A 19,797-nucleotide genomic window follows, 5' to 3' on the forward strand; every position below is an offset into this window, starting at 1 on the left:
CAACCTCTGCCATCTCGAGTACTTCGACGTTAGGGATGAAAGCGCTCCAATGAATGTTGAGGATGGAGCGGAGACAAAGCTGGTGGAAGCATTCTAGGAGCCGTAGGTGATGCCGGTAGAGGACCCATGATTCGGAGCCGAACAGGAGTGTGGGTATAACAACGGCTCTGTATACGCTTATCTTTGTGAGGTTTTTCAGTTGGTTGTTTTTCCAGACTCTTTTGTGTAGTCTTCCAAAGGCGCTTTTTGCCTTGGCGAGTCTGTTGTCTATCTCGTTGTCGATCCTTGCATCTGATGAAATGGTGCAGCCGAGATAGGTAAACTGGTTGACCGTTTTGAGTTTTGTGTGCCCGATGGAGATGTGGGGGGGCTGGTAGTCATAGTGGGGAGCTGGCTGATGGAGGACCTCAGTTTTCTTCAGGCTGACTTCCAGGCCAAACATTTTGGCAGTTTCCGCAAAACAGGACATCAAGCGCTGAAGAGCTGGCTCTGAATGGGCAACTAAAGCGGCATCGTCTGCAAAGAATAGTTCATGGACAAGTTTCTCTTTCTACTAAAACTTGGGAAACTATCAGCAGATGCCCTTAGAAAGTTTGTCTCCATAGAGAATGGGGTAAATTTAAAAAAAAATTCTGTAGGCATACAGCATGGTAACAGGCCATTTCGGTCCACTAGTCTGTGCCACCCAATTTTCACTAAATTAACTTACGCCCCCTGTACATTTCGAACGGTGGGAGGAAATTGGAGCCCCCAGAGCAAACCTACACAGACATGGGAGAATATACAAACTCCTTACAGACAACGCAGGATTCAAACCCAGATCCCGATGTAAAGGTGTTGCGCTATCCACTCAGTCAACTGTGTTGAAGCATTAGCAGGCTGGGATGGAAAAAAGGAGCAGAAGTTGGAAGTCAATTTGAAAGGGATAGGGCAGCCAAATGCTAAACTTTAATCACAGGGAACAGGAGGATGTTATTCTTTTTGTGTTTTTGCTTTCTCTAGTTAAGCTCCCTTGATCTAGGATAGATTATGCATTTAAATCTCAGGATCTTAAATCTACTGCCTCAGATTACAAAACTCTGGCTGACATTTGCAGCAGTCATGCTAGTCCTATGTTTATTGTTAAACTGTGTTACACCTGTTCTGGATTTTTAAAAATTGATTATGGCAATTTAGTTTGCATACTCAAACTAAAAATTTTGGCTCCTGATCAAAGTTCTTCACTTCCTTCTATCCTTTCCAACTTCTGATTTGCTTTTGCGTATCTTTTCCTCATCTCATTCACCCTTTCCCATTCCATTTCCTTGCCCAACGGCCGTACTAATCTGATAAATAATTTGGTCTATTTATTCTCACTCATTTAGTGTTTGTAGTCATTCACATTCCGTTGTGTTTATTAAAATAAAATTGTTTAGCGGCCATTGGAGAAAGATTTGGAAGGCATTTCCGAGGAAGACAACGTATAAATCAAGTTGTGATTTGTAGTTGAATATTCAAAATATAAAAATACTGTAATTATTATTATTTTCTATTCTAGGATCCATCAGTTACACAAGTGACGCAAAATCCACCGCCAGCATTAGAGGAATACAATCCTTTCACAGATGGGAGAAAAGTATGAAAACTTTAAATTGCTTTTATATGCATCTCTGAGGATGAGAACAGTACCTACTAAATGTAACTACTAATTAATTAAACGTCATCAATGTCAGAGGAGTTTTATTGAAGTAAATGATAATGTATTGACCAGGTGCAACCAACATTAAACTATCTGAGTAATGCCTAGTCCAATACAATCTGCCGGAGGAACTCAGCAGGACAAGCAGCATCAGTGGGAGGAAAAGAATGGATGATATTTCAGGCCAAAACATTGACCATTCTTTTTCTCCCACTCCTTAACCCTACTGAGTTCCTGCAGCAGCTTGTATTTAGCTTCAGATTTCAGCATCTGCAGTCCCCTCTGTCTTTGAAGGCAAGTCACTCTCTCACCTTAAACCTATGCCCTCTCATTTTAGATCTTCCTACCCTGGAAAAAGACTGACTATTTATCCTTATATAGCCCCTCATTATTTTGAAAGCCTTCAAGGTTCCTCCACAACCTCCAGTTCACCAATCTTTGTAATATTCTCATGAGCCTCTGTGCATCCTTTCCAGCTGATGGGTTCCAGTGATCTATTTTCTATTGTTATGTGACCAGAACTGTGCACAATACTCCCAGGTGCAATTTCACCAATGTCTTGTGAAGTTGTAACATCACATCCCAAATGTTTTTAATGGAGATATGAGACTGCAGATGCTGAAAGAAAAATCTGTTGGAGGGATTCAGCAGGTTAAACAGTACATTATATAACAAATATAAAGATACAGAACCAACATTTCAGGCCTGAGCCCTTCGTCAAGATATCTTGTTGGTCCTTTATCTTTGCTATTATGAAGCATGCTGTTTGACCTGCTGAGTTCTCCAGGATTGTGTTTTTACTTCACTCAAGTTATCTGCAGACTTTTGTGTTCTACTTCTGAAAAACCAAATGTGATTTTTGAACTCCGCTTGAAATCTCCCCATAACGTGAACCAGTAGAAGTCCCGTATCTACGAACCCATTTTGGGAAATCTGGAATTTTCTTAAAATTGTTGTGTCCACAGTTAGACACAGCATACTAACTGTGGGCTTTTCTTTTTTTTGGTTTAGCATTTATCTTTGCATCTTGATTATCTGTTATAAGTCATAAAATTTTAGATTATAAACAACTTTTAAAACTTGTCTGTTTTTAAACGCAGCTATAGATGTTACTATAATATCCTTGTTCTTGTATATTTTAATTACTCCTTTGGGGTAGAAGTCTATGCTACTTGCTTAGTTTGGCACCTTTAATATCACATCTGTAGGAAAATATTTTCTCTGAGTTAAACCAGAAAACATATACAATATGCAATTGTAGGTTTACCCATTACTCAGGAAGTCACTCAGTGTTCTTTATTAGGAATTATAACTTAAACATCGAAACACATAAGCTGTAGTTGCTAAAACCTGGAGCACACTAAGAATTGCGAGAGGAACTCAGCAGGTTAGACTAAAAATAAAATGTTATTTCAACATTTTGGGTCTGAGTCATTAATGGCTTGAAGAAGGGCTCAGGCCTGAAACATCATTTGTGTATCTTTACCTCCTACGGATGCTGCAAGACTTGCTGAGTTTCCTCCAGCATTTCTGTATGTTTGCCTTTATCAAGACTATCCAATCTCCAGTATTTAAATATCCCACCTCCATGATTATTTCAAATGTTCCTTGTGGTTCTTCAAGATTTGCAAGTTTTCAATTGTAAAACTACAGTGATGCTTGTATCACAATGACATGACAGGGTTTGGTTTCTAATTCTGTTTTTCTCCAATAATAAACTGTTTACTTTTGCAGGCACCATCAGGAAATACTGAAAAGCCTTCAATGCCTAGTACACAGCCAGCTATTATGAAGCCAACAGAAGAGCCTCCCACATATGCTCCACATACACAGGCAAGTTTAAAGTCACTAGTATTTAATTTTTCATGCTATCTACTTTGTCAGGAAAGAATCCTGACTACTGTTTTTAGAGTATTTTGGAGTAAAATATTCTGTTTTAGTGGTTTTGTGTCTTGCCAGCATGCCAGTATCTTTTGGAGTAGATGATGGATATCTCCTTTGTTAGTGGCTTTAAAAAAAATTTCTACCAATCTCGATGAATAGAAAATTAAGAAGTAATTTCTATTGGTTACTTCAAACATGATACACCCCAACCACTTTAAACCACCAAACTGTATTGACACTGAAAACACCTGAAACATGACACATTGGCACACTGAGTAGCACTGGTGCCTCAGAGTTTCAGTGATTTTTTTTCTTTTTCTTTCTGTCTTCTTCATTCCTGATCCCCAGAGCTGTTATTGCCTGGGTTTCCTCTGAGCACTCTTCATTTCTTCCTTTATCCCAAAGGCAGATCGATTAACTGGGCAATGTAAATTATCCTTAGATGAGTGACATATCGAGGAAGAGTTGAAATGAATGTAGGGAGAATAAAGTAGAATGACTGTAAATAGGTTTTTGATGGTCAGCGTGGACTTGTTGGGAACCAGGGAAGAACTTATGAACATTGCTGAATTCTGCCTTTTGCCTTTGCTCATTGTAAACAATAACCTTGGACGTGTCTATTTCAATGTGTTGATGGTCAGGCTCTTTCTTCTTGTTCCAAAACTTAATTTCTTGTATCCTGATTTGCTGTTCACCCAAAGACTCTTTGCATAGTTATCTGAATTGGGACTAATTTAAGCCATAATTTTAATCATTCATCTCTTGCAGCCCCATAACCTTGACTATCTATGCTCCTCTAACTTCTGGCCTTCTGATCATTCCTATACTTTATTACTCCACCATTATTACCATTTCTTTAGCTGTTATTCTGCCAACTAAAAATTCTTGGTCTCTCTTTTCTCTTTTTTTATTTGCACCTTAAAGCCTCCATCTTTGCAGAGGAATTTGGGAGTGTTGTTGCTGTACTTTATAAGGTTGCACTACTGTATCCCTCTTCCAACCACACAGCGTTTCAATACCCTTTCATTTAAAAAAGGCCCCAAAAATTGAAGTGCAGCCTTAGGATGTACGTAAATCTGGTGAATTGTTAATTAATCTTACTGTAGTATTTACCTTCTAAAATTGGAAATGAGCTTGTATATTCTTTGTATTAGGGAACTGCTGCAGCCCAGGCTGAGTTGTTGAGACGTCAGGAAGAACTAGAGCAAAAAGCAGCAGAACTTGATCGGCGGGAGCGGGAGATGAAAAGTCTCAGCTATGATAGTATGTTGACACATTTTCCATTGGACTTGGGCACTTTATTATTTTACTAGATCTGACTTTGTAGCTCACTCCAACATAGTTAACAAATCAGTTAAGAGTCAACAAATTTTATGGTAATTATTTTCAGATTGTGAGTTATGGAACACTGTAATCTCGCAGTGATGGTGCCCCATTCATTTGTGAGCTGAAAACAAAATGATTCCTATTTTCCATAGCTAAAATAAATTTAGATATATATAAACCTTGTATAAACATAACCTTGTATAATGATAATTTCAGTTAAACAAGAAAGTCTGCAGATGGTGTGATTGTAGTTTATATAAAATTACTGGAGAAACTCAACAAGTCATGCAGCATTCTTTATATAACCATAAAATAATGACAGCACGGAAACAGGCCATCTCGACCCTTCTAGTCCTCACCGAACCAAGTAAGCTCCTTCAGTCCCACCTACCTGCACCCTGCCCAAACCCTCCATTCCCCTCCCATCCATTTACCTATCCAAGTTTTCCTTAAATGAAAAAATGGACCATGCTGCCTCTACTTCTCCAGGAGGCTCATTCCATACAGCCACTACTCTCTCTGAGTGAAGAAGTTCCCCCTCATGTAACTTCTGAACTTTTGCCCCTAAACTCATGACTCCTGTTTCAATCTCTCCTACCCTCAAGGGGAAAAAACCTATCCACATTAACTCTATCTATCTCCCCCATAATCTTAAACACCTCTTTCAAATCTCCCCCTTCTACCTTCTACACTCCAAGGAATCTTTCTTTGTAATCTAGATTCTGAAACCCAGGAAACATTTTCTTAAATCTTCTGCACTCTCTCTACCTTGTTGATATCCTTCCTATAATTTGGGGACCAGAACTGCACACAGTATTCCAAATTTGGCCTCACCAATGCCCTGAATAGTCTCAACATCACCTCCCAACTCCTGTATTCTATGATTTGATTTATAAAGGCCATCATACCAAAAGCCTTCTTCACCACCCAATCTACGTGAGATTCTACCTTCAGGGAATGGTGAACCATTATTCCTAGATCTTTCTGCTCCACTGCATTCTTCAATGCCCTCCCATTTACTATGTATGTCCTGTTTTGATTATTCCTACCAAAGTGAAGCACTTCACACTTCTCAGCATTAAACTCCATCTGCCACCTTTCAGCCCACTCTTCTACACAGTCCAATTCCTGTTGCAAACTTGCAAAGATAAAGGTACATAACCAAAGTTTCAGGCCTGAACCCTCCATTGAAGGTATGAGCAAAGTGTATACAGGTGTCTGAATAAAGTGGGGGCGGGGTGTTGGCGATGGTGGTGGCGGGGGAATGAGTACAGGGTCACTTGCAAGAGGTCATAGGTGGATAATGGGAGGGAGGGTACTTGAGTAGAAAGCTGAAAAGTGATAGGGGAGGGGATAGCTCTGACATCTTGCCTATGGGTCTTTGCTGCTACCCCTGCCCAACCTCCCATCATTTTATTCAGACATGTGCCTGAATTTTGTTCATACTTCGATAGAGGGCTCAGGCCACAAAATGTTGGTTATATGTTTGTATCTTTGCAACATCAAGGGTGCTGCTTGATTTGCTGAGTTTCTCCTATAATTTTATGTAAATGATAATTTCAGTTTTATCCCTTAACTGATTTATTTGGTATTGTTGGAGAGAGTTACATAACATTAATATCTTACAGCTTTTATTTCTCTTATGACCAGGCGGGCGGTGTTGCTCAGATGGAGAGATGTTACCTCGCCTAATCATGCTTAATGGCTTTGTGACATTATGTCATATTTTAATTTAGAGAAGATTAGATGTTCAATTTCCAATTTAAATTTTCAAACACTGTAGGGACCCTATTTAGAATTACTTTTATAATCTTTGATTAATGAGGTAATTGATAAGAATTTTGTCTTTTTTTGGTCAAACAGTTTATTTCTTCGTGGTGGGTTTAGATTTAATTTTTAATTTAAAATAAAATAATATAAATACAATATAATTTGTTTGATTAAAATGTGGCAATATCTGATTAAAATGTGGAGTACCTTGGATGAAATGATATGATTGAAGTGAAATGTATCTTTTTGAATTTTAACATGGATGTGTATGTTCTCTGATTTTTGGATGTGAAATTTCAATGTTAATAAAAATATTGAAAAAGGATCATTTCAGTTTTGGTGGTTAAATCCTGTCCAATTGTGAATTTAATATCGCACCCAAAGAATTATAGTTATTCCTGCCTATTATCTGAAAGCTTCTGTTTAATGTCAATAAGGTGGCCAAGATAATTCTTACAAGAATAATAAATTAGTTTGTAAGATATTATCAGTTTTAGCAAATCTTAATTTATTTTCAAAGGTTAAGAAAAATGTAGATGAATATCAAATCTTCGCAATAGGGCAAACATTTGCTTTCTGTGTTTTCATGATAGTTGGCAGAACTATTGGGAGTACAATGGGGAAAAAAGGTTTATCAGTGCTCAAGATAAAAATGGTGGTGTTTTATTATTTCTTATTTAAGTTGATCTACTGAAGTGGACATAACAAGAACATAATTGCTTTCTTTTCAGCTCGGAAGAACAATTGGCCTCCACTTCCTGAGCGATGTCCTGTGGGACCATGTTTCTATCAAGACCTCTCAGTAGATATCCCTGTTGAATTTCAAAAGACAGTCAAGATGCTCTACTATTTATGGATGTGTATGTAAATTCTGCTGTCTACTTCATTAATGTTTGATATTTATAATGTATTGATTTGTAGTCTGCAAAATAATTTATTCTCATGAAGAGAGCTGAGTTTACTGTTGGTTCATGGTAATCAGTTTTGTATGTTCTCAGTAAATTTACTATGATTGCAATTTTCTGAGTATTCGTAACCTTTAACCATTTGCAGAATCAACTATAAAATCAGTTTGTTTTTCCAAATTGCAAATTGATGATTGAATATAGAAATAATACTTTTTTTAAAGTTAGTATTTAATACATTATATTATATTAATATAATATATATTATAATATAATATATTAATACATAATTTAATATATAAAAAGTCTGCATAATACATAGAAGGTCTGCATAATTGTCAATGAAATTTTAAGAGGGTTAACTTCAAAAAAGCCATTTATTTGAATGTCCATTAGTTTTTAAACATTCAGATAATTGCAGTGAATAAGAAGACTAAGTAGATTCTGTGCTGTTTGTTAGGTGGACATGCACATTAGGTGCTGGAGTTAGCCATTTGGTCCCTCAAGCTTCTCTGCCATTTTAGGGGATCATCGTTGGCCTGATTTTTTTTTCTCTCTCTAAATCTCATCTGCACATTCCTGAGTACTCACGATAGCCTTTTACCTCATTCTTATCAAGTCTCCACATTAACCTAAACATCTACCTTACCATGTCTTTGGAAGGGCATCCTTTATTATATAAAAAAAAATTATACAGCACAGAACAGGCCCTTTGGCCCAACTTGTGAATGCTGACCAAGTGAGTTTGTCCCATTAGTCCATAGACCCTTTTACGCAGCCCACTGCAATGCAGGGAAATATGTGCCTTTATTGCACCATGCCTTCTGTGTGAAAGTTAGGAACACTGAATGGCGGGGGTGGGTGGGGGGAGGGGGGGGTGCCATTGCAGTCCTGCCTTTAAGCCAGCAGCAGAGGTAGTCACAGATCTGAAGCGATATCTATGTAAAAAGGGTCAAGCTGACAGCCCAGGACCAGAACAGGAAAGAATGCTGTGTTTTCTGTAATTTACAAGAAAAAAACCCAGCTTAGCTATAGCAGAAAAAATTTTATAAAAACAAACTGCCGCTGTCGATCCCCACGCTGGTTCTGCTGCTCACTTTCTCCTGGTGGCCCTTCTGTTTCCAGGTGGTGGGGGGGGGGGAGGTAGAGTGGGCTGCCAGGAGAGTCTCCCGACAGCCTGCGACCAGCCCTCGATGATAAATGGCTGTGATACCAGTAATCCACACAGCAACGATGATCACTTTCAGCATTACTCACCATTATCACTCTAATTTTAACTTCGCATACAAGACCGGGGGATATTTTGGGGGGAAAAAAGTGGGTCTTGTATGCTGTCAAATACTATATGTTATACGTCATACTAGATGCTGACGTTGTTGTGTTACACGTCCCGCCTCTTTTGCTCCTGGAATGCCAGCTTGCTGTGTAAAATGACAAATTGGCCAGGCATTGCAAACAACCAAAGCCGGCTTAATGATGGGCTTTCTTTACAGCAGTATTTTGGGATCTCTGTGTATAAATAAATAGATAGATAGATAGGGCACCCTTATATTTGATCTGCTTCTGTTGCTTCCTCTGGCAGACTACCCTCTTTGATTTTAAAAAGGTTACCCCTCAGGTTCCTCTTAAAACTCTCCCCTCTCATCTTGAATCTATGTCCTCTAGTTCTAGAATTTTCTACCCTGGGAATAAAATTGAACATTCACTTTATCCCTGCCCCTCATTATCTTACAAACCTCTTTAAGGTGACCCTTCAATCTTCTCTGTAGTAGGGAATAAAGACCCAGTCTATCTAATTTCTCCCTATAACTCAAGACCTCCAGTCCCAGCAATATCTTGATGAAATTCCTCTGCACCCCTTTCAACTCGCATCCAATCTGCTCCATGCATGTCGGGTAGCTGAATAGTCATGAATCAAAGGTTATGGGAAGAAGGCAGGGGAGAGGGACTGAGTGGGAGAATAGATCAGCTTATGGAATGGTGGAGTGGACTCGCTGAGCTGAATAACCTTTTCTGCTCCTTTATCTTATGGTCTTGTGTCAAGATATTGAATGTTTCCATCAAGCCCATAATCACTCTAGTAAACTCCAGCTTAATTTCTTCAACCTTTCTTATTAAGACTACTTGTTTCAGATATTAGCTTAGTAAATCACCCTTAAATTGCTTCTAATGCATTAGCATCTATCATTAAAAAGTGAAACCAATCCTATAAACATATCTCCTGATGTCTCATCAGCACCTTTCATAAGAGCATAACCTACCTTTTGTATTCCATTCTCCAAGTGATCAGCAATAACATTTGAGTTTGGCCTTCCTGATTTCTGCTGTAGCTGCATATCAGCCTTTTGCAGAATAAGTCCAAGGACACCCAGATCCCTCTGCCCTTCTGCTCTGTAAATCTACCATCATTTAGATAATATGCTTTTAAAAAGTTCCTGCCAAGGTGTACAATTTCACATTTTCACATTGAGCTCCATGAGCCAGAAATGTAAGTAACTTTGATTTGTTAACAGCGTATGGTAAATATGAAGGTTTCAATTTTTTGTTACAGCAATTGCAACACTCATCAAATTCTTTTGTGTACTTCTAAACATTTCAATATTAATTTTAAGACTTTTTTTTCTTTTCACCCTGCAGTTCATGCAGTTACACTTCTGGTAAATATATTTGGTTGCCTTGCCTGGTTCTGTGTTGATAGCTATCGAGGTGTGGACTTTGGCCTGTCCATTCTCTGGTTCTTGCTTTTCACTCCCTGTTCATTTGTTTGTTGGTACAGACCACTCTACAAGGCTTTCAGGTTAGTAAAATGACCTTTTTGACTTGTTGCATTTGTACTGAAATTAGCAAATGTGTGACTGTAGCAATTTAAAGGGCTTAAAGAAACTCAATTTGCAAGCACATCCCACATCCCACAAGTGGTAGTTGTACAGTAAAACCCCTAGTGTCGGGCACCTATGAGGATTGGTAGATCCCAGATAAGTTGATTTTCAGGATGCTTGATATTGTGTGTTGCGTGATTAGCAAACTAACCACTAGGGGGCGCCAATTTAAATTTTTCAGTTTTTTCTGCAAATTTTTCTCTCAGTTGATTGAGGCTGTCAGTTGCTTGAATTCCAGATAACAGGGATTTTACTGCATATTAATTCTGGAAATTGTAATTTTACTTTAGTAAATATTCTGAAATAATGCTAATTTGGTTATTTTCTTTAGTATATTCTCCAAATACTGTTTTAAACATAATAATCACATAATTTTTATGATTCAGTTGAATGCACTTTTTTTTTTTACATGCCCCCATCATTTCCTGATTTACACTCTATTCAGCAGCAAGGCTACTTTTGGGAAGCCTATGCATTATTTCTTGTTTTGCCAACATGAAATAGATCCTACATCTAAATTTAAATGATCCTTCACAGTTGTACTTATTTCAACTCTTATTAATAAAGATATCTCACGCTTTTTCTTTCTTGCATGTTTTCCTACACATCAATAATATGTGAGAATTGAGTTCCCATCTTTGATCTGCTTGTAACTATGTGTCAGTTCAGATCTGTTTATTCCTACATGTGCTCTATTTCTTTTAGATATTTCATATGTTTAAATGTAGAGCTCTTAAATTCATCTTTTTACCATCTTTCTTTTTAAAAAAAAAAGCCTTAATTCCTGAGTTATCAGAATTAGACCCCTAGTTTTAAACATCGTAATTATAGACTCATAAGAGGCTACAGGTGCTGGAATTGGGAACAACAAACAATCTGCTGGAAGATCTTACAACATTGATAATTATTTATTTCTCCCACTGATGCCGCTCAATCTGCTGAGTTCCTCAGTTATAAATTGAAAGAGTACAATTCTGTGTGTGTATATTGCTGGAGATGGTCAATGGTGCAAAAAAAGAGTAGATTACTGTAACTGTAGATAATAAATTGATAAAATTCTGACAGATGCAGCTCAGTGGTTGAAAAATGAGGGGATATATTTTGGATGTAAAACATTTCCCAAATAGCGAAAAACTAGGGTGTGAAATTGTGCAAATACATTTTTGTATCTACATGCACAAATTGATTAGTGCACATGTACAAAAGCCATCAAGTCTTTTGGCATAAAATACTTCATTTCAAGGTAATTTTCAATTCAAAAGTGAGGATGGGCAGCTTTTCATTTGTTTTGAGGTTTAATCAGACTAATTCTGAAGTATGTTTATCAATTTTAGAAAGGTGGTTGAGTCTTGAACAGGATACAATACTTCACCCGATAAAGCTGTAAAGATTTAATAATGAGGACATGTTGTATTTCCATGAGTTAAGAAATTTCTGTTTTAGCAGAGGCGAGACTTGAAGCGAGAGTGGGAGCTTTTAAAAGCACTGGTAAAGGTAGGTGCTTGTGAGTTTCTATTTTAGCAGTGGCAAGATTTGAAGCCAGAGCGGGAGCATTTAAAAGCACAGATTAAAGGTAGGTGCTTAGTGTGAGATTGGTTCATTAATTGTAGCCAATAAAAAGAAAGGGGGCTCAAGTGGAGCAGTCAGTGTAAGAGTGGGACTTGGAGGCTTTGGCTTGAGATGCTGAGGAAATGGTTTAGGTGACAGAGACCCTAAAGGAAAAAATAGTCAGAAGGCACAGGTGAGGTCTTTTCTTCTTGTACAATCTGAGCATTGAGAATGGCAGCCAGGCAGTAGTATGCTGCTCTTGCAGTATGTTGGAAATCTGGGACAACCCATGTGTTCCTGAAGAGTATACCCACAAGAATTGCATTGCATCCAGCTGCAGCTCCTCACAGAGCACAGAGGGAACTGAAGCTGGATGAATTCTGGATCATTCAGGAGGCAGAGGGATGATAGACAAGAGTTACAGGAAGGCTGTCGCACCTGGGAGCCAGTCAAACCAAGCAGACAGGAAACAAGTAGGAGAGGGAAAGGGAATAGGCAGTCATTGCAGGGAACCCATGTGGTTATTCTCCTAAAATACAAGTATTACTCTTATTGATACTGTTTCAGGGGTGGTGGCAGATGATCCCTGGCTCTGTGGGTCAGAAGGGAAGGATAAAGCCGAGGAGAGCAATAGTCAGGGGAAGAGACAGACCATGAGAATCTTGGGTGGTATGTTGCCTCCCGGTTGCCTGGGCCAAAGATGTCTTTGATCCAGTCCATAGAATTCTTGAGAGGGGATGCAAGTAGAAAAGGATTTGATGAGTGTGAAATGGGACAGGTTGTTTTAGAGCAAGGCTGTACTTGGTAAATAGGAGGCCTTCAAAGATGAAAATTTGAAAGTATAGAGTTTGCATGTTCATGTTAGAATTAAAGGCAAAGTTAACAGGCACGGCAAACTTTGGTGTTTGAGAGATTTTAAAGATCTGGTTAAGAAGAGGTGTATAGCAGGTATAGTCAATAAGGAGCAAATTAGGTAATTCTAGAGATATTGAGAGCAAAAGGATAGCAAGTGACAAACTTAGTCCTCTTGAAGAGCAGAGTGGTCAGCTACATTTTGAGGCAAAAGAGATGGGGGAAGATATTAAAAGGCTTTTTTTTTCATCTGTATTTACTAAAAAAAAACTGACAGTCTTTTGAAATGAGGTAAGAAAGCAGCAAGGTTGTGGAACCTATACAGATTAAAGAGAAGGAGGCAAATAAAGATGGAGAATTCCCCTGTGCCTGGTGAGAAATTCCTTCTGACCTTGAGGGAGGCTAGTGCAGAAATTACGGGAACTCAACTCTAGCAGAGATATTTAATTGGGTGAAGTACCAGAGGATTGGAGGAAAGATGATGTTTTTCTGTTGCTTAAGTGAAGAGGTTTACAAGGCTGTTGCTGGGACTTGAGGAACTGAATTCCAAGGAAAGGTTAAACAGGTTAGGATTTTATTCCATGGAGTGTAGAAGAATTGGAGGAGATTTGATAGAGGTGTATAAAATTGAGAGGTATAGATAGAGTAAATGCAAGTAGGCTTTTTCCATTGAGGTTAGGTGAGGCAAGAACGAGAGGACATGGGTTAAGGGTGAAAGGTGAAATGTTTAAATGGAACATTAGAGGGAAACGTCATGCAGAGGGTACTGAGAGTTTACAATGAACTGTCAGCTGAAGTGGTGAATGCTGACTCGATTTTCATATTTAAAATAAATTAGGATAGGACATGGATGGGAGAGATATGGAGGGCTATAAACTGGGTGGAGGTCCATGGGACTTGGCAGAAAAATAGTTCAGCACTGACCAGATGGACCAAAGAGCATGTTTCTTGGCTGTAGTGCTCCATGAACCTCGTTTTATGTAAATTCTTAATTTAAAAAAAAGTTTTCAAGATAGGAGTCTAAGTTACAGAAACGCAAACATCTTCAAGAGTTGTGGAATTGGGGATAGCAACGAGTTATTTGAAGAGAAAAGGTAAGTAAGTGCTCGAGGAACTCATTAGGTCAGATTCAGATTTTGGATTTCAGATTGATTGTCAGAATACATAAATGACATTACATTCAACCCTGCTGTTCTTTTTCCTTTGGGTGAGGCAGAATTATCACTTATTGGTAGTGCAAAAAAAAACTGCATTCAGCATCAATGGGGCGTAAAAGGCAGAGGACGTTTCAGATCTGTGCCCTTCTTCACTAATACGGAAAATCAATTAGATGCCTGAATAAAAAGGTGGGGGGATGCGGCTGGAGTACAGTTAACAGGTAAGAGGTTGTAGCTGGATACATCTGGGAGGGTACAAGAGAAAGAAACTGAGAAATGATGGGGGTAGTGGACAGAGATGTATGGAGAATAGCTCTCTGATAGGAGAAGGAAGCGAAGGGGAAGGGAACTAATAGAAGGGAGAATGAGGGGTAGAAAAAAGAGACCGCGGGGAGGGAGTTAACAGAAATTGGACAAGTCAATATTGATGCTGTCTGGTTGGAGACAGCCAAAAGGGAATCTAAAGTGTCGTTCCTGCAATTTGTGAGGGGCCTCAATTTGACAGTATATGAAGCTATACATGGACAGACGTCAGTGTGGCATGGTGTCTGAAATTCAAATGGTTGGCCACTGAGAGATCCTTGCTGTTGCAGCAGACAGAGTGAAGGTGCGCAACGAAATGATACCTTGAAGAAGGGCTCAGGCCTTAAACATCAGTTGTGTTTCGGCATACCCATCATAAGTCAAAAAAAATCAAAAGTTGAAAAATAATACAGGTATACCTTGTGTAACACCGACAGCGCTGTACCAGTCTCCACACTGATCCTGCTGCTCTGCTCTCCCCACAGCCCTTTATCATTCCTAACACTGCCCAGCTCTCCCGACAGTGCTGTTTCAGTCCCCTTACTGATCCCACTGCCCTGCTCTCTCCCAAAGTTTTCCGACTGAATTGAAAGAAGTGATTGACCAAGGAGGCTACAAAGAATTCACCTTAGAAGAATTATCAAAGTTTATTGGAAAAATCAACAGTGCTTGTGGTTACCTTACTTTAACGTATTGCATGAAAGTAAATAGCAACAGTCACGCCATTGTACCATCGTAACTTCGAAAAATCGTAAGTCAGACCATTGTAAGTAGGGGAGCACCTGTGTATATGTTTACCTCCTATGGACACTGAGACCTGCTGAGTTCCTCAAGCCTTTCTGTGTTTTTACTACATTCACATTGTCTGCAGACTTTATGTTTCATTCAATGAAATTATCTCCCAGTCTGTATCCTGTTTCCCAGATATAAAGGAGGCTATACCAGGAGTGCCAGATGCAGTTAATGACCCCAACAGATTCATAAGTGAAGTGTTGTTTCACTTCAAAGGACTATTTGGGGTACCGAATATTGGTGAGGGAGAAAGTCTAAGTGTAGTCTTCAAAATGCTATTTGTGTAATTTCCCCTCAGTAATCAAGCAGACAGCATTGTCTTAAAGAACTCAAAGCTGCTGTTCTCATCTGTTGATACTTGGAAAATACTTTTTCAACGATGTAACATCGGTGATACTTTTAGTTCATTCTGAGTCTGTGCCAGCGTAACAACACGGGAGAGAAAAGAAATGTTGATGTAGCCAATGGTATGAACGTTGAATATTTTGATTTTGGATAATCTTGGCCTCCTGTGTTTTTTTTTCTCCCTTTATCTTATTTTTCTGGTCCACCTCTGGCTATCCTTTTTTCTTATTATTCTTTGGCTTGGCTTCGCGGACGAAGATTTATGGAGGGGGTAAAAAGTCCACGTCAGCTGCAGGCTCGTTTGTGGCTGACAAGTCCGATGCGGGACAGGCAGACACGATTGCAGCGGTTGCAGGGGAAAATTGGTTGGTTGGGGTTGGGTGTTGGGTTTTTCCTCCTTTGCCTTTTGTCAGTGAGGTCTTAGTATTACCTTTCCCTTACTTACCCCCTCTCCTATCTGATTCCATCTGCTCTTCATCTTTCCATTAATGGTCCCCATTATCACCTTCCCTACTTAACTTTATGTTCCCCACATTTCACCCTTAAGCAGCTGTTTCCATCTTCACCCTTTCCTTCCCCACCAGGTTCCATGTACTGTATCTGCTTTCACCTATCTTTATGACCTTTTCCCTCCGTCTCATTTCACAAAGCCCAAAACAACCACAGTTCTCACCTTTCCTCTCTCCTGTCCTCTTATCATATCCAATGAACACCTTTTATCTGTTGGTCTTTACTCTTTCCTCCTCCCACTCTTCCCTTTTCCTAAGCCTTTTCGTACATTGCAGCCTTTTTTTTTACTTGTACCTTGAAGAAGAACTCGGGTTCACAATGCCGATAGTATATCTTTACCTCCTATGGATGCTGCAAGACTTGTTGAGTTCTTTCAGAATTTGTGTTTTTACAACAAATGCAGCATCTGCAAATTTTCTTGTTTTACCTATCACCTAGCTGCCTGTCTTCCAGCTCCACCACTTCCCCCACCAGGCTCCATCATCCTTCACCACACCTCCATCCATCTATCACCTCCTGGCTCTGACTTACTCATACTTGTTATTTTCCCTCTACACTCTTAGTCCTGCTGTACAGACTGGACCTGAAATGTCGACAATTCCTTTCCCTCCAAAGCTAACATATGACCCACTGCATTCCTCTATCAAATTAACACACTCTGCTGGAGGAACTCAGCTGGTCAAGCAGGATCCATGGAGAAAATAATGGTCAAACCAGTGTAAAGAGGTCAGGGTCCATGTGGAATGATGAACAGAGGCAAATGACCGATGAAGAGAGAGAGAGAGGGAGAGAGAGCAAGAAAAAGAGGAGTCAGTGAAGGAAGATGGAGTGTGTGATGTAAAAACCAAAGCTGCCAATGCTGGAATCTGAATGGGGCCAGATTTTTTGGGGGGTGAAGAGAGCAGAAGAATCCAGTAGGGAGATGAGGCCCACTGATCCTTCTTTCTTACAGCCCCACCCCCTTGGTTCCCTCTGGTCTCTCTTTGTACCACCATTCTCACCTTCACATCAGATTCTGGTACTGTCAGCCTTTATTTTCTCATCACAGACTTGTATGACTTGTTTACCTTCACCTGACCCCTGTTTTTTCTACCATTTGTCTGGCATCTGCCAATCCCTGTTGGTCATGTTTCATCTCTACTTGGTTCACTGATCTTGTATGGTGTCCCTGCCCCACCTTTCCTTTTTACTCTAGCATCTCTACCACATTTCCTCAGACTTGATAAAGGGTTTTGGCGATAAAATGTCAACCATCTTTCTCTCCCCCCCCCCCCCCCCCCCCCCCGATGCTGTTTGACCTGTTAAGCTCCTCCACCGGAGTACGATTAGCTTCAGATTCCAGCATCTGCAGCCTCCTGTGTGTCTCCTTCAGCAATTTTTTTCCCCCCGCAATGTATTATTGATAATCATAATCAATCCTCTCTGAAATTATTCATTTCTTTCATGGAGAAAATTGGCTTACAGGCAGTTCTCATGGATAGAACAAAATCTTTCCGTAACCGGGACTGCCTGGACACAATTGCAACCTTTTGAATCTGCATATTACACTAACTGGGCCTTGCAAGGACACACCATTGTCAACTTCTTAATTTCAATTCCTAAGTTTTTTGGGGGGGGCGCATTTAATACTCTTTAATAGTTTGTTTTAAATATCTCTTCACTTCTGTCTTATTTATTGTTTTTCTCTATTAAAATCAAAATTGGATGCCCTGGTGTATTGACAATAGTTGCTTTTTTCTCCTGTTTTTTTTTTATTTCGATGAATGAAATAATCACTTTTTTTAAAATAATTCTCTTCCCCTTCCCAATTGATTCCTCTGCTTTTCCCTTCCCTCTCATTCAAGAATGTAGAAATTCAAGATTTGCCAGGGTTGTGAAGAGGTTTAATAATAGACTAACAAAGGTGCGTTATATGTTTCAGGAGTGACAGTTCCTTCAGCTTCTTTCTGTTCTTCTTCGTATTTATCTGTCAGTTCGCAGTCCATGTTTTACAATCAGTAGGAATTCCTCAGTGGGGCAACTGGTACGTATTATTTTCAACCGCATTATCTGTTTGTTCTCAATAATTGTTGACTTGGCTGTGTGATGTCATTTCAATTATTTTGATTTTAAAGAGAAAATACTTTCTGAAGAATTGCATGCAGAATTATTCATTTGATTGTGTGGTTTTCTAGAATCATGAAGCTGTACAGCACAGATACAGGCCCTTTGGCTCAGCTTGTCTACGTCAACCATTCTTCTCTTCCTTTTTGAGACATCTACTTTTAAATTTATGTTTTCATTCAATGTTTGTATGCTCTCACTGGAATAAGCTCCCTAGCCCTCACAGCTTCCCAATCCTTGTGTCCTTATGATTAAACATTATGTTCACTTCTGTGATCTTGGGCCTGAAATCAATATCACAACCACCTTGGTCTGGATTAACCAGTGGCACAGAAAGCAGTGCCATTATTGTGCATCACAACTTTGTGTTTACTTGTTTACGTCAGGCATTTGGACTTGCACACATTTTTTCGAGTCATAGAGCCATACAGCACGGAAACAGGCTCTTCGGCCCAACTCATCCATACCAACCAAATTGTCTGTTCCAATTTGCATTGGGTCTCATTTGTAATGTCAGGAAAGAATGTGGAGCATTCAATGTGTATTCTTTAATGAGGGGAAATTATTTCGTGCTTTTATTTGTAAAAAAAAAGACTTGAAACCTGTAGAATTTTGTAGATCTGGAATCAAGCATTGTTACTTGTCTTAGGTTGCATTTAAATGATGACATTAAAGTCCTGTTTTTCAGTGGTTGGATTTCAGCTCTTACAGCTCTTAATAAAAGTATTCCTGTCGGAGTTTTGATGATGATTATCGCAGCAGCTTTTACTGGTTCATCTGTTGTCTCGCTAATTATGTTTAAAAAGGTAAGCAATTGTCGCTTTTATCTAGGTATTGATTAGACTGCCAATTATTAAGATAGAAAGCAGTTTCTCAGGAGAGCATATTATACCATCTTACCTTTATTTGAAAATGAAATATTTGAATGTGGAAATTTTGTAAAGTGCTTCATAAATTACTATAAGACCAATATTTATCAAGGTAATCAATGTGATACTTCAGAGTTGCGAAGTTTTCCTTGAAAATTCTATCAATTTTAGATTTTTATTTTACAAATTCCTGATTTTTAATCCAGTATTTTTTTCTTAAGATTAATTTGTTATGTGAACCCAAAGATTAAACAACTAGCATACAAATTGCAATTAAATTGGTTGGATATGTTTAAAAGCAAAGTATAATTTTGCAAAATAACCAAGAATGTTTGAAATTAAAGGGAAGAATCCTTCCTTGTACCTTTCAATTAATAATTTCACCAAATTATCTATTTATAAAAGATTTGGATTCATTTGTTTCTTTTATTCCTAAAATAATGATAAAACAGTTTTGTGTTCCTCAAGCCATTCCATTTGTTCCTTCAAATTAAGGATATTGCATCTTCCTTGGGAAATTTACTGAAGCTTTGTATATTTAACTTAATGGTGAATTGTGATAATCTCAAAATTCGTTTGATGTATCTGGAAAACTATTACATTTATTAATTGGTCAAAGCACAACCATCGTACATTTCTTGTTGTTGATTCCATTCTGCCCATCATGAGTTCAAGAAAATTTTATTTGCAATCGCCAAGTTGAATATCCAATCCCATTTATTCCCCTTTCAGTTCCAGCAATCATTTGCTCCATTCATCTGAAACCAATCTGTGCATACATAGCATTGGTTTCCTTGTTGACCTCTTGACCCATACCCTCAGTAACTTCCAGCTCCTCAAACTTCCTGTCTCTTTTAAACTGAATTCTGCTCATCC

The 19,797-nt window shown here is 38.8% G+C and overlaps 1 protein-coding gene across 2 annotated transcripts in view; it reads left to right on the plus strand.

The window, feature by feature from the left end:
* scamp1 (secretory carrier membrane protein 1) overlaps nt 1-19,797 on the plus strand; it is a 65,197-nt gene that overhangs the window by 30,536 nt on the left and 14,864 nt on the right. For both annotated transcript variants that reach the window (XM_069938199.1, XM_069938207.1), the window contains exons 2-8: nt 1,538-1,615; nt 3,413-3,511; nt 4,717-4,825; nt 7,390-7,518; nt 10,201-10,360; nt 17,871-17,972; nt 18,741-18,858. In XM_069938199.1, the coding sequence (XP_069794300.1) occupies nt 1,538-1,615; nt 3,413-3,511; nt 4,717-4,825; nt 7,390-7,518; nt 10,201-10,360; nt 17,871-17,972; nt 18,741-18,858 (795 nt within the window). The remainder of the gene's footprint in view (nt 1-1,537; nt 1,616-3,412; nt 3,512-4,716; nt 4,826-7,389; nt 7,519-10,200; nt 10,361-17,870; nt 17,973-18,740; nt 18,859-19,797) is intronic.

The sequence above is a fragment of the Narcine bancroftii genome, chromosome 1 (assembly GCF_036971445.1).
Source record: "Narcine bancroftii isolate sNarBan1 chromosome 1, sNarBan1.hap1, whole genome shotgun sequence".
NCBI lineage: Eukaryota > Metazoa > Chordata > Chondrichthyes > Torpediniformes > Narcinidae > Narcine > Narcine bancroftii.